This window comes from Amblyomma americanum, chromosome 10 (assembly GCF_052857255.1).
Source record: "Amblyomma americanum isolate KBUSLIRL-KWMA chromosome 10, ASM5285725v1, whole genome shotgun sequence".
In the NCBI taxonomy this organism is placed as follows: domain Eukaryota; kingdom Metazoa; phylum Arthropoda; class Arachnida; order Ixodida; family Ixodidae; genus Amblyomma; species Amblyomma americanum.
In genome coordinates, this window is record NC_135506.1 from 7,911,100 (window position 1) to 7,935,336 (window position 24,237).

General features: G+C 49.4%; 1 protein-coding gene across 11 annotated transcripts in view; it reads right to left on the reverse strand.

The window, feature by feature from the left end:
- Positions 1 to 23,504, reverse strand: part of Ptp99A (Protein tyrosine phosphatase 99A) — a 211,307-nt gene extending 187,803 nt beyond the window's left edge. For 4 of the 11 annotated variants that reach the window (XR_013309232.1, XM_077640139.1, XM_077640135.1 and 1 more), the window contains exon 1: positions 21,526 to 23,408. Coding sequence is in view for 9 of the 11 variants with exons in the window: in XM_077640139.1 (XP_077496265.1) it covers positions 21,526 to 21,709 (184 nt within the window). In the remaining 2 variants the exon portion in view is untranslated. Of the gene's footprint in view, positions 1 to 2,416; positions 3,367 to 21,525 lie in introns of those variants that run through there. The other 7 variants (XR_013309231.1, XM_077640138.1, XM_077640140.1 and 4 more) reach the window with 5 other exon arrangements.
- Positions 23,505 to 24,237: the final 733 nt, after the last annotated feature.

The following is a 24,237-nucleotide window of genomic DNA, read 5'->3' on the forward strand; positions in this document are numbered from 1 at the left end:
GTCATTAATGGTTGTGGTGTTGGCGTTAAGGGCAGTCGAAGTTAGCCTTGTTACGAAATTGTCGGGAATTGCCCCGCCTGCGTCATATGATCAAGGCAGAATAAAAAACCCCACCGCTGGCCCAGAAAGCCAGTGTCCTCCAATAATTTCAAAACCACCCTCGCTACCACACGCCTCTTAATTCGTGGACCTTCAAGAAACACCTAATATGTAAAAAAAAAGGAATAGCGCCGACCAAAAAGGTAGATAGCTCAAGAAAAAAAAAACAATGAAAACATTCCGAAGTGGGAAAGATGCGCAAAAAAACAACATTATTTTAACAACGACGTTTTTGGTCGGCGTAATTCCTTTCCTTTGACATATGAATCTACTACCCGACCAGACGAGATTTCGTCAAACCTTAGATTTCATCAAGAAACACCTCGTGAGCGACGCTGTCCAGCGACAAATCCCATCTCTTCAGGCTGGGCAGAAATGTCTCACGCTGATAAGACAAAAAAGATAAGAAAACGGCGCGCATTGATTCGGTTCTTCTGGTTCTTTGACGTACACTTTGCTGTGTATCATCAGAGCAGCAAGGCCTGCCGTTTAGCCGTACTCACCAAGTGTACTATACACACGCGAGCCCGTAGCATCATACAGTATACTTTGCGGAAAACAAGGCAGCGTGTAAACGGGCGTCCGCCACCCTCGCTGGATGGGGACGCCATCTGCGCGCCCGGCCTGGTCCTCCATCCGCGTGCCGCTCTGGAGGAAGCGGAAAAAAGCGATGGGCGCGCGCCGAACCGCGAACCGAACCAACATCCTTCGACGCGTGAGCACTACGCCAACATCCATTATTCACGGCACTCGTGTACACGCGTGTAGGGTGAACAAACCCAATGGCCCTCGCCTCGGCTTCTTCCGCCATTGCATCCGGACGGCAGAAGATGGGGGCCTTTTGTCTGCCTCGCACGCTGGAAGAATTGGCTCGTCGCGGGGATGTTTACTCTCAAAGATGCAGATGTATTCACTGGCCTGCGCACAAGGTGTATCGAACTGCTCCCGGTAACTTTGGCAAGCAAAATTAAAGGACAAATCAGCAACTAGAAAGAAAATGTATTATCGATGTGTGCCAAAGCAATGGTGTTTCTCTATCTTTGTTTGCTTCGCTTTCGATTATTCCTAACAAAGGGGATGATCGCCACTCTTAATGGTGTCTTAATCAAACTAAAAACTACTAAGGGGTCTCACCATGCGCACTCCCTATTGGTACAAACGTATGCATGGGGGGGGGGGGGGGGGGGGGGGGGGAAGGGCACTTGTAAATGAGATTCGCGAAGCTTGTTAACGGACAGAACACGATGACAGCAGTGACACGGCGTAAAAAGAGCTACCTCCAAGAAACTCAGCGCTTCACCGCGCTCACCCGCGCAGGTGTATGCTACACTATGGCACGTGCCGCCTCCCATCTCGAGATCTGGGTGGCCTAAAACCTTCCGGACCTACTTTTGTCTGCAGCTGTAAGGCGGAAAGCAAGGATAATCTTTATCACACCTCGCGTTCGAAGCATAATAACGCATGTCAAGATGCATATGTAGTCGAGGGTTCGACGGCATACCGTCTGGTCAGGAATCATGGCTTGATGAGATTAACTGGTCACTGACCAAGGTCAAACACAAATAATGACGTTTCGGGAGCGCTACGGCTCCCTTGTTCACAATGCCCCGGAATAATACAGGCATACTTGGTAACCCACGAACAGAAGGAAACGCATAAAAGGACTTGTGGTGGTTGCGTCATTTCTGTTGTACCTGAAGAGTCTTAGTGCTCTGTACCCCCTCCCCCCATAAAATAAAGAAAGAAACAGCATAAAAACAAGAAATACGACATGCGTGTGCAAGTGGTAGTTCCCGTTTTGACGCTTTGTTTAAACGCGCAAATTCGCTTCCAGTGCACTGCCTAATACTTCTCATAATGTCATATGAAAAGTAGTACGTCGAACATCGCAAGCACGGAAAGAAACGCTACTTGTAGCGTTTCTGTCCGTCATACACGTGATGGTTCGTCCAGAATGGTGATAATGAACCACCAGCGAGCTACTCAGATCAACCCTGTTCTCTGCGTTTCCTGCACTGCAACTTACATGCGAACAAGTGCACACTGGATTTTTTTTTCGGAAACAGATTTTGTCACCACGCTTTATGTCACGCCATGTGGGCGTGAACACGTATATATTTCGTGGCAATAGCGCAAACAGGACAAGGGACCGAGACGAGTAAACACACACAGCACTGTGTGTGTGTCTACTCGTCTTGGTCCCTTGTCCTGTTTGCACTATTGCCACGAAATATGAACCAACAAGCCCGAATTTCCACGTTGCTCAAACGTATGTATTGCATGCCAGTCGCAAGCATAACGGCGATTTAAATGTTACCTTTCTGAGCGAGGTATCCCAACGTGGCGAGCACGGCCACCGATTTGATGCCCCGCTCAAGGGACAGCATCATAAGTTCCAGGAACATGTCGAGCAATCCACAACGCGCTTGCTCCTTGCACACAATACACGAAGGGCGGCGAACGAGCGGACACCAACGCATCACGTGCCCAGCTTAGTTTCTGTCGACACAACGCCGTTCCGAGCGCGTTGCTTCATTTCGCCTGAGATAATGCGGAAGCCTTAGGTCGGCTCTTCACTGATTAACGGCTCAAGGCAAGGCTGAGTCCTTCTCTCGGCCGGCTTCCTAACAGTTTGAGTACATGCCCGTTTGTTCCAAGGAATCCTCGGGCCTCCAAGTTAGCTAGCATATCAACGTGCGATGCAAAGAACCCGCAGGGAAACGTAGCAGCGTGGACCAAACTTGCGCGACAGCAGACTCCAAGGACACAAGGCCTGTCCTGACGAGAGGACCTACACACGCGTGTCTTGTTTCGCTGTAGACAACAACAAACTGTAGAACAGCGCGTGAGGTTGTACGGCCGTGGGGCGCAGTGTCTGTTCACGCAAGTTCCTCCGCGAAATCATTCCGGATACGAATCAGGTGTTCCATGTCTTCACATTGCTTGAAAACTGGTCCCACAATAGGGGAATCTGAAGACACGGACGAGCTCTCGAAGGCTGAAGGAAGAGTGCCCACGCGTCTCAAGCGAACGGCTGGAGACGTCTTGAAACAAAGGCGGTGTCCTCACTCGTCCCAAAGCGTTATGGAGCGTCGCATGAACGAACACCGGCTTCCTCGAGCGCGAGCTGCAGGCCACCTCCGCCGCCTGGGCCCGCTGTATACGGTCTCACGACTGCGCACTCCTCTTGGCCGCGGCACGGCGGTTCCGGTAGGCGCGCCGCCGCACATACACGTACACGCACGCTCAAGACGCTCGGGGTTCTGTCCCCTTGGCCGAATTTCAAGACGAGAGAAGAGTCACGGGCCGCCGGTTATTCGCCCCCGCCACGCAGCGAAGAAGGGGTGGGGCGTCGGCGCCAAAAATAACGGGGCCCGAGTTCACGCCGCTGACGCGGTTTTTCCTCTTAAAGTTTTTTTTTTTTGCACGTCTCTGTGCTTTCTTCTTGCGTGCGACTTAGTCGCCGTCGGTGTCTCTTCCTCACTTTGTTACGACGAGACACTCAGAGATAAGAGGGAGAGACAGAAAGGAGTGAGTTGCACGTCCCAACGAGAGGAAGGGTCGACGAAACAGCGATGCCCTGAAGACACGGACTGGTCTTTCCACTACGTCGTTGTTGCCTCTTTGGCGCGTGCACGGCTTAGCCGCGTAACATCCACGGCGAAAGTCTTCGTTACGAAGGAAGCGAGGGCAGAAACCCTGCCCGAGGCGAGAGGAGAGATTCCACGTTAAAGCCGTAAGCACTCGTGGAACTAACTCGGTCTTCTTTCCGCTTGAGGAAGAGAGTACGAAAGCATTAGATGAAGCCAGACTCTCATCGCCAAGGGTCATGTCGGAAAGAGCAAAGTTTGCGCGGGGAACACCAGCCGAGTGCCAGTTAAGCGGAAGACAAAGCAGGGACAGACGGCCAAGCCGCCAAGAGACGGCGGGGCCTGTTCTTTATGCGGTTCGTCTCGGCGCGTCTCGCTAGGCCAGGGCGAGTGTGTGAGGACCTCTTGCCATTCTCCCTCCCCCCCTCCTCCCGCTCTCATCCCGCATAGCGGAGACAGCGCCGGGATACCATGAATTGGGGCGGCACGCCAGTGTGTCTGTCTGTGGCAGCCCATATAGTGTCGGCGCCGCTGAAGCCACTCTGGGGCGTTCCCCCTGGAGAAGAGTGGAGAAGGAGCCAGTCAAGGGGTCGCCCCGCGGAGGAGTGGATGTTGCGTAATTGGAAGGATCAGTTAATTGTAATCAAGACATATAAAGGCGGGGGGTGGGGCCGCTGCCTCTGCGAGGACAGGCGGGGGGGACGTGAGGCCTTTCGGGGGGTGAGCGAGTGACTCTTAACAGTCGCATAGATCTAGGACCTGGAACGAGGGCCGCAAAGAAGGGCAGGAATGATGTGCCAGATGGATAGTACGGGCTACACAGCGCGGAGATGTCAAGATTAAATGCGGAAGAAGGAAGGAGAGAAAGAGAGCGTTCTTAACGCTGGGTGCTTCGCGGAAGGACGATTCTACAGTGCTGCCGCGTCGAGAAAGCAAGCTCTTGAATAAATAAACTAGTCAAAAAGGCGAAGGATAGAGAAGAGACGAGGCGCGCACTGAACGCTCGACCCTATGTGAGATATGTTTTCAGCGTGGTACCTGAAGGCAACAACAAATTTGGAACCACTACATGCATGTGTACCAGCCATACGCCCTAGACGGCGAGTTCTTCCAATGCGATCCGCAGTGTTTGCCATCGAGGTATGGCTTGAAGTTTACACGGCATAATAGGCCACAGGGCACGCTTCCATGCCGACCTTAGGTGTCCGAATCGCCTGTTCTTTCTCAAAAGCTCCGCAGCCCACCGTCAGCATACCCGAACCAGGACACTACTACCATAGACACCGTCTTCCCGATGACCTCGTAGGACACGCTAGCATTTCTTTCCGCTTTTGTACCTTTAGATGTTGCAAACGCCGCACTTCTCTGATGTTGTCAGCAGTTTCGTCACGTATCCGGCACCGACAAGGGGCAGGGGAGGTGCGCAATACCCGCAAAACAAAGCCCAAACGCCTCTCTGAAGGGAAAACTTCTCCAAAGCTCTATACGGAAAAACACATAACGCTGCTCACCGGCAACATTTCCGGTGTTGCGCGAAGCGCGTAATGAAAGACGGAAGAACGCGCAAATATGAGCAGAAATAAAGATAAAAAATGCGAAAGAACAAAAAAGAAGAAACCCTCGGTGCACCCTCATCATGCATGTAAGCATACACCTGCTGGCTCCGGTATATGGCTACAGAAGGAGCAGCCTCCGCCAGGACGGCGTCTCTCCGCATCCCGCAGCTCCGGGAGCGCAGAGCTCCCTGGGTCCGTCGTGCTTGGCCGAGCGCGTCTAACAATGGACGCACGCGAGATGGAGGCGGCGGAGTCAGCGGCGTGGAAGAAAAGCCGAGGACGGCAGCCGAAGCACACACGCACGCACGCCGCCTCCTCCGGTAACTACCTCGCGCGGGCCGGCGTGCGGGAGATGCAGCAACTACCGCAGTGTGCTCGAACGTGCGGCAGCCTTCTCCGCAGCGAAGATGCGCGGCAGACAGTGGGCCAGGAGCTGCTTCCTTCCAGGGGGGACGACGCACGCGGCGTCGAGATAGGCATCTCGATGCTTCTTGCTCCGGCTGAGGAGCCCCTAACCGCGGCGGTCGGTCGGTCGGGCTGACTCAGTGGAGAGCAACTCTCTGAAAACACTTTGTGCTGTTCTTGCATCGCCTGTTTGGTTTGACACGTAGCTCCGTTCTGCAGTATATTCGCTGCGTGCTTCGTAATTTTTTTTTCGGAGGGGAGACAGCGTTTTGTTCAGTCTTGGCGTCGCTGTTTATGGAAAACTTGCACGTGCTACTATGACTTAGAAGAAGACGACGGAGTGTAGCTTCGAGCCAAAAGACATTTCTTCTGAAAAAAAAATAGCGGGTGGGGGGGGGGGGGGAAGCGGGCAAAATAGCCATAAATGACCGAGGCTCACAGTTCTTTCGGAGTCTGACCATGCCGTCTTGGTGCTGGACAATTTTATGCCGCGACATGATTGTGTAGCGAGAAAAAGACTAGCCTGCTTCCAAGAAGGTTGTCAGCATATAGCATCCATCTATAAAAAATAGCCATAGTCGAATCGGACTCGCAGGCTCTGTTCAGGAAGCAGTTCAACGAACAAACCGAAAACAGGCAAAAGAGAAACGGTACACCGACAGATTTGCGAGCAAAAATATATCTAGAGAACTGTCGAGGTGGCATCAATTTCTAGATGCCCGGAAAAGGGGGTAAGAATCAAACCTTTTGAGCCACTGCATCTAATGTTATAATTTATCCTTTTCAGACTGGATCACATAGCATAGTGAGCAGTAAGAAATTTGCGAAATTGTGCACCGTGCCACACTTGCTGTTTTGGGAGTTAACGTTCCAAAATCAAATGATCGCACAAGAGCAGTACCCAACGTTCACCGCTTTCACGCGGCACAGATCGTCTATAGCCAAACGAGGAACCGACAATGACTGATTTGTTTCTCGAGGACATATATCAGTTCTGCTATAAAGAAAAATAGGAGTTGTATACCGAATTGTAATCAGTGCTGGGGCGGCACGGACGAAGGAAATAGAAATGAAACGAATACGGCGGAGGAAACATGCCAGCCTCGAATTATGTGCTCCTTCCCACAGAGAGCAACAATAACGGAGTCGGGTGTTGCGACCGCGGCCTCGACGTGCTCCGAGCGTCCTTCCCGGACGGCAGCCATGACCGCCTTACACCCCGAGAGGCGTCAACGACTGCACGTTAAAGGACGCCGCATGCTCCAAGCGAGGATCTCCTTCTTTGTTCTTATGCCTGCTTCGCAATGCGTAGCGGAGGTGTAAGGGCAGTCTTACGAAAAGGGCCCCCGTCGCTAGATTTCGGGGTCCGGAAAAAACTTCCTGAGGCACCTGTTACTTGTCTCGAGCAACCTTCGTTGCATACGTGGTCATGGCCGTAACGTGTGTGTGCGTAGATGACACTAAGTGGGCTGCTCAAGGTTGGCGCTTTGAGGCGTCCTATACCTCGTGTGGTCTGCAGCCAGGACTGCAGTCGTATCTCGGTGTGGCCTTTGAACGGATGTCTGCATAGAAAGTCTATGGAAACCTGTGGAAAGAGTATTGGGTGGAGGTATACATCTTCTCTGGAATGTATAGACCATATCGGCTTCCGCTATTGTTATTCCCATCGCACCTGGGCCCGAAAAACGAAGAGCATGGGAACACTGCGACGTATGGGACCCCGTCTGAGTACTACGACGGCGCAGACTGAAAGAGAGAGAGAGAGAGAGCTCTTTAATGAAAAACAGATTTTAGCCGGCGTGAACATTCGGTGACGGACGCTGGAGACCTGCACATTCTCAAGGAATGATGTAGTTGCGTTGAAAATGTGTTAAGATATACCTTACGGAAGCTTCCGGGGCATTTTGTTGCAACCCTGTGAGGTAGGTGTGGACGTAATGCCGGAACTGTGACGTAGTGGAATTTTCTGTTACGAAAGAGATACGACTAAAATAGACTCTCGTCAATTCGAACTCGCTCAACTGGAAACTTCGGTTCTTTTTTAAACGAAATTTATTGCTCCAGGGCATCAATGATGGGTGAAGGTGTGATGAGTGACGTAGTAGAGATTAAATGAATGGAAAAAGGTTAGCTGATTTGATGAAGCCCAGTAGAGAACGATGGTACGGTCCCTGCGTCCAGGCAATGTATGAAGCAGGGTTGCTTGGTGAAAGACCTGCTACCATCAGGTGCCGGATCCTTGTAGGCTTGAGAGCTGGGCAGTCCCACAGTAAGTGATGAATGTCCGCCTCAATGTCCTCGTGTTTACATATCGGACACCCTGGCTTCGGTTTTTTTCGAACTCAATCTTTCTCTCTGTCAACATCAAGTGTAGTAAAACGCTCCTCTTAATTCAAACTCCCGTATAATACGAACGAATTTTCATCAACTCGAATTATCCAGAAATGACTACTACACTACCACTGCTGCTACCATTATATAGTAGTACTACAACTGGTACTACAGCTACTGCTACTAGTATTTCTGGTACTACTACTCTACACCGTAAATCCTTTGTGATAAATATACGCTTGCAACACAAAAGATACAGAGCACTCTCGCAATAAAAAAGGAAGCGCACCACGTTCCCTATGTGTCGAGTCCACCGCGTTTGTTTCGGGCATCTTTGCACTCCACGCTCCAGCTCCGAGAAAAAGAGAAAGAGTTCCGAGAAAAGAAAAACAAAAGGAAAAGAAGCCAGCGGGGACGAAGATGCACTCGCAACGGAAATGAGTCGCCGGGGAACGGCGCGGGAGCAATTGACTCGCATACGCCGACACTAAACATGCATGCGCGGAGAATAGGCTGCGCAGCCCACCGAAAGCCTTGCTTTCTATCGTTTTCATCATCTCCATAGCAGTGGCCGCTCAGTTCGTTTTCCCAGGCACAGAGGGCGTTGGCTGTGCCGCCCTCTCAGAATAAGATGAAGCGCTAAATGACGGCAGACGGACACCAAAACGACGGGGCAATCACTTTTGTTGCCTGTGCGTTGTCTGTTAGCGCTTCGTCTATACTTGCAGCTATGCACCAGCTTTCCCCACAACGTGTTTTGCCACAGATGTAATCTATTGACTTTAAAACGAAAGTGGAGACAGTATGATTCCTATCCATACCCTTTTCACGCTTGCGCTAAGCGCTGTGGCCGCCATTATGGTAACGCCTCTTGGTATCCAACCGCTATTCTCGGAGCCAATGAAAGCTTACAAACCTGACAACAACAGGCATTTCACATCATGTTTCTATCTGGTGGAGTTTTATGGTGAGCGCTCTAACCATAAAACTGAAACTTAAAGACAGAATTTCTGCCATGACGCTTAGAAGTTAAAAAAAAAAACAACAAATATGGAGGAGACACTTGTTTGATTGCTATATATGCAGAAGGCCATTCTCCAATTTACATTCATAAACCCCTGGGAGTCGTCATACCCCTCCTGACGCAGTGGTACAGCGGTTAAGCGATGAGCGACTGCCCTGCGATGGCAGGTGCTACCAGCGGTGGACCTTGTGCGGCTCATGGGTTGCTCTTCCCGAGCGGCCAATCACTAATTTAACTACCACCTGCCACGGTGGGCAGTCTTGCTCACTATCCGGTGGGCAGGTTGTGATGGCGCCGCAAGGTCACGTGACCTAGGTGGCCCACCTACCTCCTAGGCTGCTCTTTGGGGGCCACCTGCCAGGGTCATGCTCGTGTGATTTTTCACTTACAACGCCGCCGACAACAGTGGCGCCGGATTTTCTGTGTAATGGAGCCTTTAGCGCTGTCGCGTTAAGATTTCCTCTTCAAAGAGATTTTAACTATCGTCAATGAAGTTAGTCGCTAATTCAGTGTCTCTGAGGATTCTTGAGAGTACCATCATGGCGCCTTTTGGAGGGTTAGCTAAATCTCATGTCCGTGCTTTACTCCCCTTCCCTTTTCTTGCCAGCGAAGGTCACATATTCCTCCCCACTTATTTTCCGCGGCCTCAGCGATGGCCGTTCGGTCCTGTTCCCAGGCACAGAGGGCGTTGGCTGTGCTTCTGTTGCGGCTGCGGTGCGCACCGCAAAACGTACCGCGAGGACGTTTCCGGAGAGGCCGCCAACGAGCAGCGGGAGCCGCCGGTCACGGAGGAATGCCGCCAACACAGCCTCGTCTCTCTCTCTCTCTCTCTCCCTCTCTCTCTCCTTCCCTCCTCCTCCCGGGTTTATCGCGAGTCCTCATCGACGTCGTCTCCTCGTTGTTATCCGCCCCTTCTTTCTCGTTCCGGGCACGCTCTTGGCCGAAGGCCCTCAACATACATTTGCTCGCTCCTTTGACACTTTCCATTGTCTTCGAGCGCGTGTTTCGACTGCGGGCCGTTCCTGTTTGGAGATTATTGACTTCGGAAGGCTCTACTAGGAAATGCGGATGACGAGAACGTCGTGAAAAAATAAAGAGAGAAATGGACGTGCGTGTGATAACGTGCTTAATGGCCAGCGAGTAATGATGAGGCAACCTGGCTTTTCCGATAGGACACGTCAAGGCGCGCCTTGGCTTGCCTCAGTTTGAAGGATGCGCGCGAAATTCGACGTCGGTAGATAGGACACAGTAGAGTTGCATATTATGGTCTCTAGGCACGGGCACGGGCACGGGCAGCGGCCTTTCTCTCGCGCCGTGAAAAGAAGCGCAGTGCATACATGCTAACTAGAAACAGAGTACCTTGGCGTTTGGAAGAAAGTGAAGATAAGCAAGAGCTGATATGGCTACCTTTGTACCGCCGTTATCTCTCCTATACGACCTACCATATCTTTTCAGTGAAATGAGTTGATGAATCCAGCCACGGTGTCTGTCCACCGTCCGTCCTCTTCATCTTTGCGCTGCGCGATTCCCAGCAGAGTGTCGAGACCGACAATTCGTTGAAGCTCCAAAAAGTTGGAAGAAATATGGCTCGGTAAGGCTTCGCTTGCGTTCCTTGGTTGGGTTCTGTTGAACGTAGGAAGTTGCCCAGTGACACACCTATACATGTGCAAGCCGCCGCGGTGGCTGAGTGGTTATGGCGCTCGGCTGCCGGCCCGAAAGACGCGGGTTCGATCCCGGCTGCGGCGGTCGAATTTCGATGGAGGCGAAATTCTAGAGGCCCGCGTACTGTGCGATGTCAGTGCACGTTAAAGAACCCCAGGTGGTCGAAATTTCCGGAGCCCTTCACTACGGTGTCTCTCATAGCCTGAGTCGCTTTGGGACGTTAAACCCCCATAAACCAAACCAACCTATACATGTGCACTCCTCTGGGCCGTTGCAAGCAATACACCCGCGGGTACGGGGTAAGGCGTGGAGGCGAGGTTTTAACTCCGTCATGGATACTGCTAAGATGGCCTGCGAAAAAATAGCTGATGCTACTGCGAAGTGTGCTCACAAACGGAGACACAAAACTTACTCCTCGCTGCTTTAACAAGCATTGAAATGTGCTTAAAGGGAATATCCTTGTGCTTCTAAGCGGCCTGATTTAAGAACGTAGCAGAAATGATGCCTGTTAAACTTCATAGTAGTAGTGACCATCGTGGAACTGGATATGATCGAGTGATCCGAAATGATCCGTACTACCGGATTAATACATCCTGTATTTCGCCCGAAGATGAACGGCTGACTATAAGGAGGTGTTACCATAATCGTTGCCACCGCGGTAAGCAAGACAGCAGTGCATGCAGCTGACGCGTTCGCTGTTTAGTCGTTATATGAACGGTATGGAACATAACGCAGGAACGCGCTGCATCACAGAGGTTCTGCATGCACGAAGTGTTCACCCTGTCACCTATTCCCGCCTCCAGAAGCGCTGTAGAACGACGGAGAACCTTATCGCCGAGCTCCTGCGCGCGTAAGCGCCAGCTACACGGCGTATACAACAGGGATAATGTTGTGTAACCGTGTTGCAAGTAAGCCCGCAGTCACGCGCCTGCAGCTAGAGAGAAGGACCCCGCCTCTTTTACGTCCGCCGTCAGGTGACTTCACTGCTCCGGACACCATTGCGGCCCGTGTATAGGTACGGTCTTCGCGCGATTCCGGTTCTCGATTTTCCCGGTGCCATCCGGGAGCGATTTCAAACGGCGTGGAGATACGCGTTAGCGGAAACAGAAAATGAGTTAACCCACTCTTATTATCCCCTTCCTGTACGGACCCGTACTGTAGTATAGTATGACTAAATTAATAAATAATAGATAAAAAATCATTTTGACACACCTGTTCGCTCGAAAGCTTAAGTGCATCTTCATAGTCACTACTGAGAACAGTGTTGCTTTGATAACGTGCATCAACGGCAATAACGTGCATCAACGGCAATGCCCGCCGCGGTGGCTCAGTGGTTAGGGCGCTCGACTACTGATCCGGAGTTCCCGGGTTCGAACCCGACCGCGGCGGCTGCGTTTTTATGGAGGAAAAACGCTAAGGCGCCCGTGTGCTGTGCGATGTCAGTGCACGTTAAAGATCCCCAGGTGGTCGAAATTTATAGCAGAGAACTCCACTACGGCACCTTCTTCTTCCTTTCCCACTCCCTCCCTTACAGCGCGTTCAGGTGTCCAACGATATATGAGACAGATACTGCGCCATTTCCTTTCCACCAAAAACCAATTATTATTATTATTATTATTATTATTATTATTATTATTATTATTATTATTATTATTATTATTATTATCAACGGCAATGACGAACGATTTTACCTGTAGATGGCGCAACACGAAATCCTCCTGCTCGAAAGTGGATAGACTGCTGGAATCATTTTTAATGTTGCACATACTGCCCGAACCTTGCCTGAAGTCTATATGCCGATAGCATTTCTCTTTCTTTCTTTCTTTCTTTCTTTCTTTCTTTCTTTCTTTCTTTCTTTCTTTCTTTCTTTCTTTCTTTCTTTCTTTCTTTCTTTCTTTCTTTCTTTCTTTCTTTCTTCCTACACTCCCTCAAGTGGCCACTGCCCACCACAAACTCGAACACCAGAGGCGTGGGAGGTTTCGCTCGACGCCTCCGCACCATCTTTTCACCCGAGGTGTCGGATCCACACACACAAGTGTGCGATGCGGCAGCACCGCATCCGCCGCAAATAGCGCCGGCGGCGGGCACGGCACACAGTCATCCTCTCCGTCAGCGGCAAAAACGGACGACGCCTTATCTACCCACGGAGCGGAGGACGCTGGGCATCGCGGACAGCGGGGGTGTCTCGGCCCGTGGGCGACGTCGACGACGACCAAGCGGAGAGGGGGTTTCGACAGCCGCTGAACGTGAGTGCACACAACCTCGAGGAAAGCGCCGAAGACGGCGTGTGTCTCACGGATCTGCTATACGACCAGTCGCACTTTAATTCCCCGCAGTGTAAGCCGCCGCTATGCGTTCCTTAGGGGATTTAGTTATTAGCGTTCACCCTTACAAAAATTTCTTTAGACAGTCTATAGAATGTCCATAGACTTCTGTCTGTGAAGTCTGTAGACTCTTTATAGACAAGTCCTATAGAACAGTCTATAGGCAATACAAATCCCAGAGACAGTCTATAGACTATCGATAGATTTATGGACATACACTTTTAGTAGACTTTTGTCCATAGACTACGAATAGACAAAATAAATATCTATAGGAAGGCAATAGAGTCTACAAGAAATCTACAGACTGGCTATGGACCATTTTTGTAAGGGCAGCTCCTGAGCACGAGGTGGTGAGTTCGAACCCAGTGGTATAGCGGCCGCATTATGACGGAGAAAACGCGCCTGTGCTGTCCGACGTCAGCGTGCGTTAAAGAACCCACTATGATCGAAATTAATCGACAGCCATCCAGTACGGCGTCTTTCCTAACCTTCCCCGGTTTCTGCCTAGTCTGGTTTGACACGTATAAGCCAGCTAACCTAATCCCGGAAATTGAGACGTAGCCGAGATCTCCGGGTCGGGCAGCTGCGTTAACGAAAAGGCCAGGGGCTTTTATTAGTTCCTCATACATCCAGCTAAAGGCCTAGCACCGAAAGCAGTAGGCTCTCTGAAAGCCGTGTAAAAACTCTAATTGCGCCATATTTGATATATATAAAGTAAGTGATACTGTCTTCGATCCAACGCTTGGCACATTAGTTGGTTTCATGGAAACCCCATCGTCGTCGAAATAGTCATGAGCGTGTTGTAACGTGATACACCAGGAGTTATTCCTCTGCACGTCATCGCGCTATACGCTTCGCACTGCACGCAACTCTCAGGGAAAAGTGTTGGGTGTAGTCCGGTGTGTGACACAGGGCGGCTTACGTGACGGGCGGGTCGCGGAAGAATAATTGCCGGCGCGCCGTTTCGGCGTGGGCAGTTAACGTACCCCGGACAGGGGTGGAGAGAAGCAAAGTGACGGAGGAAACGCAATGAGAGAGAGAGAAAGAGAAGGAAAGGAAGAGAGAGAAGAGGGACGATGTGCTGACGGGCGGTTTCACCATTCATACTGCCCGCGCTTCTATTTTCTACCGCAGTTTTATGAGGGCGCCCTGACATTTCACCACCACTGGTTCGTCAGACTTGGGCGCAAAGAAAAACAATTCAAGTCGCCGTAATAAACCACTTTAGCGAAACTTAAGCCTTGGAAGTGGGATGATAAACTCTTGGAGCAGTTTGCTGATGCGAATCGCTCTGAGAAAAGGTTAAGCAATATCCTACACAGCACTGCGTTCCTTTGTAGAACAGCGCCTTTTTGTACCAGAACGTTTCTTTGAGCGAAAAAGTTTCCGATTCTATTGCGGCCGGTGTGAGCGCCCGCGAATTTTTATAAACTGTCTACGCTGACGCCACCTTTCTTTGACACTTGCAAGGATGCCGTGTTCACATATGGACAGAAAATGGGTTCAGGGAAGAGAAGGCAGCCTCCTTTAGCATCGCTAATGAACCAGGTGCATATATATTATTAAACATTAAAATAATGCTGATTTGCGCAGAAAAATATTCGCTCCGTCTCTTCCAACTGCATTATTCTGACACAATAACGTAATGGGATAGGTGGAATAAATTTAGTACTGTGAGCAAAGCAAAATGTGTGTATGCAAGGCTAAAAAAGAAAATTCAGTGATAAAGATGCAATTCCTCGTCAACGCATCGAACAGAATATCCGCTATTACAGAGTGTAGCAGAGTATGTGCAGGACCGTTCATGCAGCGAACCTATGCTCGGCCATCTGTGTCTCAGCGAATGTGATCATGCTTCTTAGAAAGCTCAAGTCTACTATTTCGTGAATGTATTGAGGTCAGAATCAAAGGACATTAAGAAAAAAATTTGGTCATGAAATATGCTGCACATTATGAAAGAAACAAGTCAAAAGCAATATATAAAACAAAGCAGAAGTCACGTTGTAGACACGCACGAAAAATGGTTTGCGCTATAGAATCTATGGCGCAGAACCACTCGGCTCATCATGAAACTTGGTTATGAAGCTGGCTTAACTTCTACGAACCTGTTTATTCAGAGTATTTCGGAGCTACAGAAGCTCTGCATAATGCTAGCTGGCTTCTCTAATGGAGGCGGCTAAGTGACCTTAGAAGATGAGATAACTGAAATCGTGTTGAGCACGAAACTTCAAGCTAAAGCTCCATAACGTCACGTCGTGCAAATTAGTTCCACCATGCTCGCATATCGCTCTTTGTAAAGCTAAACGAATACAGCACAAATGAACACGGACATGGAAGAGGCACAGAGAACACAACTTCCGACTTTCAACACTACATTTGGAAAGACGCCATATACGTACCTGTAAGCATATAAAACAACACAAACAAAAACCCGAAAGGCGTCATGTTATTATAACTGTACCTATCAGCCGCTAGACGGGATGCTTGAATACGTGCGGTTTAAAATTGAGATTTTTTTTTCCAGGAAATGGCGCTTGACAGAACGCGTATACAGAAATTGTGAACTTTTGCTATTTATGCCGCTCCGGTTGTTTTTCGCGCCTACTTGTGTTTGTGTTTATGCAAAATTCTGCAAAATGTAAAATGAGGTGCGCAGCGGTGTTCTTTCGCTGCTTTACCCACGTAAAGACGGTGCTCTTTGAGTCTGTACTGTTGCAGCAGCTACCTGTCTTTCGTAAGCACCCCATTCCACAAGCGATGACAATAGAATATGCGGTGCTCTCCACACAATCAATAGAGCCATTTTTATGCTTTAGTTTGCAGCCTATATTCTACCTCCGCAGGCTCGCTTTACGCGTTCGCACGAGTTCCCCCACTTATCTCTGGCCGGCTTGAAGTCCGATCCTCTTCAGACTGCAGGAAACATCGTGGATGTATAGTATCACAACCACGTATCTCTCATCGTCTTCCTCTATTACACGCTCGGGTAGCGATAAGATCGATAGGCTCAAAGAGCCCCTTTGTAACGTAGATAAAACAGCGAATGAGAACCTGCAGGAGCGCTTTGCAATGATAGCAGCTGCGCACCTCAGCTTTCACGGGGAAGAATTTTGTTTAAGCTTCACAAACAAAAGTCGGTGCGCGAAGTAATTACTGAAGCGGCAGAAATCACAAAAATTCGCAAGCGTTTCGTCAATCTATCTTTCCTCGAATAAATCTCCGTTTTAAATCGCTCGTAATCGGGCATCTCGTCTCGCGGCTCACACGCGAAGCAGTGACAAGACCTATTTTGTTTATTCGTGCGTCTTTTATTAGTTGCTGCATGACGTCTTTAAAATAAACACAGTTGTTGAAAGTCAGCGCCTTTGGTGCTTATGCCTCTTAAATATATCTGTTTGCTGGCGCTGTTTTCGTTCATCATGAAAGACCGACAAGCCCAGGAAACCAATATTGATGCTGTCAAACGTTTGGTTCTGAAGTTAGAAGCGCACATGTAGTGACATAATACAGAGTGAAGTTGTAGAGAACAAACTCTCCCGCTCCACTATAGTGCGCCAAGATAACAAGCAAAAAAAAAAAGCCGAGAGGTTTTGAAAGCATTGTTGTCCGCATACAGGTTAAGCTGCTTTAAAAGCCTCTCCGATAGTTTCTTTTTCTTAATTACACAGGCCTAAACTCAGGAGCGTGATTGAAGAACACCTTATACTTCTTCGGCCCAGATTCGGAGCGAAGACTGGGCGCCTTTCTGTATCGAGAAGACGTCTTTTGGAGCCATATGTGCAATACGTCCAAGGGTCAGATCGCTGAAGAAGCAAAAAAAAACATAAAAAGAAAACGGAGCCGAATCGATGCATATCTCTTGACGCGCGGCCCCAACATCGCTTGAGTTCGATTGGCTTCGATCTGGTCGTCCGCAATGTGACCTCCATCTTTCGACCTCTTCCTCCGTTTCCTATAGCAGAGATGGCGGCATCGCAGTTTATTGCCTTTTTTTTTCGCGTTCTGTTCATGTTTGTTTCAATTTTTCCAGCGCGCGTCAATCTGTATGTGGTTGACGCCAGTGATATTCATCACTGCTCTGAGTTTTTTCAGGTGTAGCCAGAAAAAATGGCAATGCTTTTGCCGCATTTACAGCTGAAAAGTGAGTCTTATATACCTGAACGCTAAAAGAACCCAAGTAACTTAGCTGAAGCTACAGGCGGATGTGGTATACAGTTAACCGGTTCAAATAGATATGACTGGTTGTTTGTAAAGCAGCGGCGTACACCATACATTTGGAAGATAAACAGTTACACTGTGGTCATTCGGTTTTAGAATGCTTCATTGCTTTGTGCTGTGATTAGAGTACAACGAGGCGGTATGCAGATTTTGTTTAAGGTTTGTCTTTTTTTTCTTTAATGCGAAGCCTCATGGAGAAGGAGATGTGTTGTGGGAATCTAAATTTGCTGATTGGCCGGAGGGAGGCGGCATCACGTGACCGGAAGCGGAGCCATTTCCGGTAAAAGCATCGACAGCTGCTAATGCAATAGCATTGCCAACGCATAATGGCATTAGGTATCTGTGATTTTTGTGCGTAATTCTAGGCTTCAAATTTTCTTCACTTCTTGGAGCGATGGACTCGCGTTTGTGGTTGCGTACGTGGTTATGAGCATTCCCGACATTTGTGGGAAAAATTTTGAATATTGGAAAATTATAAGGTACTTTTATGGAAATATGGAAGGTAATGATACATTCTTCCGACGTGTAGCAAAATGTTTCTTTTAAACTTTATCCATCGCTGGCATGGAGAAGTTCAGACTGAATAGAAAAGCAATGGGGAATGCTTTTGACGACTGCAAAAACGTTAATAGCAAAAAAAAATATGCAAGCCTGTACGAATGGAAATCTGCGGATATATTGATTGTTATAGCAAAATCTTACAATATGTAAAAAAAAAATGCTTTCGTAACCTTTATCCCGTTCAAAATTGTTTTTGCCAAGAGTTGCTGGATACGAGAGGAAAAAGCGGGTTAACTTTCTCGTGGCCGAAACCGTTAAAGAGGTCGTCCTACGTGTCCGGGGCACACGAGCCTAGCCGCCTACGTGCATATGCGAGATACGGCGCGGATAAAAAAAAAATCAAATAGAGTGAAAGAAAAAAAGAAAAAGAAACTCAGTTGGGCAATATTCGCTTGCGTTGCAGAAAGAGATGGAGCGCGGAAAAAGAAAAAAAGAAAGATGTCTGCGCTGGCACGAAAGCTGACGCGCCGGCCTGCAACGACCGGAAACCGCTGGCTGCGCGCGGCGATACCACACCTCCGTGCCACGCTTACCCCCGCGCTGGAAAGGTTCGAACTGACAGCGTGCACAAAGTTTCGAGACTCGGTTCATTATGGGCATGGAGGGTACAAGAGCGTGAACAGTGGAAGGAACGGACAGAACATACATGGACAATTCGAGATACATCTTTTTTTTTTTTTTTCTGCTTGCAACAACTTAAACGGGAGTCGACTCCTCAGCACTGCTCCTCCAAAGTCGGCGCATCTGTTTTCGCCGGACTTTCGAGGAATAAACGAAGGGTGTATAGGCCCGGGTCACACGGTACAAGCGCTACGTCTATTAGTTTGCGGGACGAGGAGTTTGTGTGGCGAGGAGTTGCGTTAACTTCGACAGCGTTGCGGTTTTTCGCCACCATTCCTTTCTTTTTGTTTGCTTGTGGCGTGATGCGCAATTTATAGACTCTTTCCCCTTACAAGTGTGATTGTGCTTTCAGTATGTTCATCTTTGCTTTGGAAGTCAGATACGCTACAAAAAGTGCTAAATCTTGTCATCTGCTTTAGTCTTTTGACGCTTCCCTGTATGCGATGCTGTCCGTTATAAAAACTAGGCTTCTACTACAGTTGCCATTGAGAACGAGGGCGCAAATTAGTCCAACAATTCATCCTTGCGAAATAGGCATAGAAAAAGTGAGTTGTAGTGAGTGCATCTAATCACGAAGAGAAAAGGAGACGAGAGGTTAGGCTAACCATGTTGCAGTAAAATTCTTTTTTGGGCGACTTGGTTCATCTTTGAAAGGGTATACGCACATAGTTGCGCGAGGAAGAAGACGGGACACAACAAAGAAACACACGCGACATGCACAGAGCGCAACTTCCACACCCTTTCAAAGATAACCATGTTGGCCAGACAAGGATGCGGAATGACAAATGCTCTTTGGCGGGGACGAGTCACACGCATTTGCTCGAAACCCGTTCCCCACAGAGGCTACCGTCCGACCAACGGACCCACAAATCCAGAGCGGAGAGAAGGGGGTCTTCGGACGCCGGCGTGGACTCCGCAGGGCGAACCTTCGACGCAGTCGTATTATACGCGGCACGGAATCACGGAGGGGCAATTTATAGCGCGGTCGCAATCGAGGAAGCGTCGTGGGAGTGCGCTTTAATCGGAGGCCCATTAGGCATATTAAGGAGGACGTGCACTGGTTCCGAATCACGGTGGCCTTCCCCGGATCGAACGTGGCTTGCAGGGATCGTCCCTTGGCTATCTATCACCGTGGCTTAGCTCAAACGTGTCGTCATCGAAACTGCCGCTACAAAAAGAGTCCACATAGTGCCCACGAGATTGTGCGATAAGCTTGGTATTGACACTACGTAGTATTTTCGTGTGTAGGTACATAATCTATAGCCTATGGGCTATCGATAACCTGAAGTCACCGAAACATCTGTTTATGTTAGCCAAATGAAGTTGAACTTTATTTTCCTCCCATGCGTGTATACGCTGTTCATAGGCTTGTATAGTTTCTACTTATAAACTTTATGGGTACGCTATAGATATTTGCTTTTGTACAAAGATAGTCTGTAGGCTGACCATAGACCGGAGTCGGCAGGGTAATGAATCTATTTCTGTTAATTAGAGGTGTGTAAAGGCTGCCATAAAGTTTTATACACCGTACTGCCAACTTTTAATTGGTTAGATAATTTATAAGCTTTTCTACAGGCTGAAGTGGATAGGAGTATGAGCTTATTTTTTTCCAATTTGCGGAAAAAGCTACCTCCTCGGACTGTTCCGAGGTCTATGGGCTGTCTATAGACATAAGTCTATATGGCATCTTTTGCTTTATATCTGCTCGTGGTCTATCGACTTTTATAGCCGGAAGTCGATAAGCTTTATTGGCCAAAGTTTGGGGTTGAAAACAATATCGTCCTATTGCCTCCGCTCGAGCTTTGTATTGCTACACGTTTTCTTCCAGCACGCGAACGAATCCATTCGAATGGGGACGCTGTGAGTTGTAGATGGAGAGGAAGATAAGAGAGATCTTTATCGCATCGTTTGTCAGTGTAGTGATTTACGATTGCCTACTCCGCGCGTTTTACTACAATCCCCCCCCCCCCCCCCCCCCCCCCCCCCCCCCCGTTGTCTATCCGGAAGCGCCTTCGCCAGTTGTGTGCATGCAGGTCCTTAGCGTAATTACGAGCTGAATACCGCGTTGTGCCCAGAGATACCGGACTCTGATAACGACTAACATCGCTTTGTCATCGGCGAAAAAGGACCTAATGATGTCAGTCGCGTACTAATGTTCAGGTCGTGAATCGTTATGTAAGTCAAAGTGAAAGGTAACGCGTGCGCAGGACTTCACTGAAGCATTGGGGCCCTATGTTCGTTCCCCCGTTGCCGGTAAAGGGAAGATGGCAGCCGTTTTGTAGTCTCAATTTAACAAAACACTGTCTAGGCGGCAATCGTCGTCTGCCTGTGTAGTAGCCTAAGACTTTCTGCGTGTCGTGGTGGCAGAATTAAGTTCTCCGCTGTGATGAATTGCCACTCTAAAAGGCTGGCAGAATTAGTCTGGACTTGATACATATTTTTCTCTTCAGCAGAGGTGAATAGTTACAGTGAGGGTGAAACCCGCATTTTAGCAAAATTCGCTGACAGCTCTTCTGCCGAAACTGATATCACTCTGATTTAGGTGCACGTGTATTCCTTGTGCCTCTTTAACTTCTATATTTATTTATTTACAATACTGTTAACCCCCTGTGGGCTGTTACAGAGTGGGGAAAAATGACAGCATTTCAAATACGTTTACACGAAATCTCGTCAAACTAGGACGCAACGATTAAATTTAAGGAAATACTTTACGATCGTTGAGAGAAAAGAAATGTATGGGGAGCAGCACTCAGGCTGTTCAGCTAGTTGCAGCTCATAAGTGAGCTTCATAAAAACAACGTCACGCGCCCAACAGAGCAATGGCCCAGAAACGCTCTTTCCTTTTGCCATTTTTGTTCAGAAAAAAAAAACTTGAAAGAAAAGAAAAAGCAGAAGGAAAAGGCATTGATCAGAAGCAAAGCCCTTAAGCAGCCAGTGCCCGGTTATCTTCAAGGCGCCGAGTCCATCCCCTCATTACCGAGACCTCAATCACAAAAACTGCACCGACGACCTTGACCAACTGCATAACCGAGCTCGCAGCGCGAACGACAACAGCGCCTTATCGAAAGCGTTGCTGAACAAGAAGCAGAAGGAGAAAAAAAAAGAAGTTATTCGCATAGCACATGCGCACTCACCATTATCGAAAGCCGGCGCGGCGTCAGACGGGGTGATTAGGAAGATGTCGCAGACGACCGCCAGAAGAAGCAGAAGGAGGAGCAGTGGAGTGCGGGCGACACGTCGAGTCGTAGACGTCATCATCCGGGGCTTGATCATCATCAGTCTGCACGGGGCAGGAGTCAAGTTCCCGGCGATGCGCATGGCTGTGCCGTTGAACGCCCCGGCTCACCGACTTCCACGTACTACACACACGCACAACCTCCGATGACGACACCAGCGTCTTCTTCTTCAAGCACTCTTCTTCCTCACGTATTCAATCGTCACTCCGCGGTCCGAATCCGTCGCAACCCATCGTCATTGCAGCCGCCCGTAGCACAGCGTTCTCTCTCTCTCTCTCTTTTTATCTGCGCTCACAAAAACACTCGCGAGGGCTCACCACGCAGAAGAACCGCGGGGCACAAAGGAGCAGACGACAGGCATTGCCGTGGTCGTCTGCTCGCGGCTGCGACCGTTATCCAGCAGGCGACGAGGCTGCTCCTCGGGCGGCGACAGCTGCCCGGGCTCTTGGGCCCTCCGTCCACCGCGCGCGAGAACACCGGGCCGCCGTGCCGACATCTTGGAAAAAAAAAAAGAGCGGCGGCAACGGCGACAACGACCCGATTGCCTCCTTTCCCCTCAAATTGCCAGTTCTTTTCTGCTTCTTCAGAAACAATTTCTCCGCGTTTTTTCCTCGCTGATGCTCGCTGTACGACCGTTGTCTTCTGCTCTCGGCAATGAAATACCGCTTGTCTGCTCGAATTCGAAACGACGTCGTCTGCTCCGCTTCTACACCTTATACAACCAGCTTTCTTTTTTTTTTTTTCTGACCTTCCTTCTAGTTTACCCCTGTTTCACGCTATCGGTTCCTTCCTCAAACAGCGCTACACTCTGTAACTTCGTGAATCGTGATTTGATAAAATACTGATTTTGTTTTCGTAAATCTCGCGCGAGCTATCGGCAATAGCAATCAAGAAGTTTCGCGGTGCGCGATGGCCGAAGCGAAAACTAGGTTCGGCTTCTCCTCCAGGCTTCGCGCCGCTTAAGTGCGCAGGAAGGTCACTTATACGCGCGGGCGTTCGTTAAGAACTACTTCCGCTGTATCAGTGACTTGGAATGTGTCGTCGTCTGCTCTCAGTTGACGGACTTATGGCTTCGCGCGCGAGGTTGAGCCAGCGAAAGAGAGAGTGATAGGCTGGAGAGGTAGCGCAAAGCAGATGATAACGCTCCGAGAGCGGAAAGGCCGCACCCTGATAACCGCAATCTCCGATGAATGCGCTGGATTGCGGATTGTAAGTTATCTTGACTGACTGCGAGCAGTAGGAATGATAATAAATTAATAAATAACTGCTGACCTCTCTGAGCGCAAAGAGATAACGAAGAGCCTCTGAGTTGAAGCAAAGGAAACAGCTGTAGTGAAATGAATGGCTCTGTAAAGCAGTTTTTAGGATAACTTCGCGTTAGTTAAATGAAACTAGAGAGATAAGGGGTGATAGCTAGCTGGGAATAAGAGTCAGTAGAATCTGGCGAAGCGGCAACTCACGACTTGGCTGATGGGGACGTGGAGATATCGCATTCCCATATCTCCCTCCTTGGCAGACGCAGAGAGTGGACAGCTGATCCTCTAAGGACACGCGAAAAGCAAAATAATCCGAGGAAAAAAGGGCGCGAGACACAAAACGGAAGCAACGAAACAAAAAAGCACACGAAGCCCGTTGGGGTCGGGGCTCGGGCCTCAGGAGCCGACCCCTAGTCCGCGCACCCACATAAGAAAAATGCAAACACCGCCGCGAAGAGCAAGAAACTCGCGCACCAAGGCAGCCCCCCGCGCAGTTGCGTGCGGTGTGGCGCGCAACCACCGACTGAGAAGCGCGGCAAGAAAATCTCCGCAGTCGAGAGCCGCAGTACAGCCGGGCTGCAGCAGCGCAGCCGGCTGGGCAGGTGGTCGGGAAACGAAACTGAAAGCCGGCTGCAGCCGATGAATTGCAGCTTCGCGCCATCTACCGGAAAGGAAGCGAACACATTTAGCGTACATCGGGCTTCTTTGCCTGAGAACATAAGGGAAGGGGCAACGTCGAGCGTGATGTTTTATCTTAGAATTAGAGGCAGAATTTTAATTTAGCCGTCAGTACAGAGCCAGGTTGCAGCGCCGATATCCTCGCTCCGGCAGGGCAGGTGGCCGATAAACAAAACTAAAACCCGGCTGCAGTTTGCCCTGCAGTTGCCCAAATGGATTCTAGCGCCATCTGTTACAAAAAAAGCAAACTCATTCACCAGTCCGATTTTTAAATGGGAATTTAGTGCTGAAGGCAAAGGGATGCACCGGGTATAATAATTTATCTTGGTATTAAAAGGGGAACTTGGATTTTAAGAACTAATACCGGACCGGGCTGCAGCAGCTAGCAGCGATATCGTGGCTATGGCTGTGCAGGTTGGAGCAGGTGGTCAAGAAACGAAACTGCAGCGGGCTGCAGCAGCTGCAGCTGACGAAATGAAACCTTTCGCCATCTTTCGCAAACAAAGCGAACCCATTTGGTCTGAACTGTTAAATAGAAATTTAGGCCTCTGAGAATGAACACAACAGTCAGCTTTGGGCCTAAAATGTTATCCCTTGATTAGAGGCCTGATTTCAATCACTGCCAACGGCCAAGGCTGCCGGGTAGGCGACCGAGAACCGAAACTGAAACCCGGCA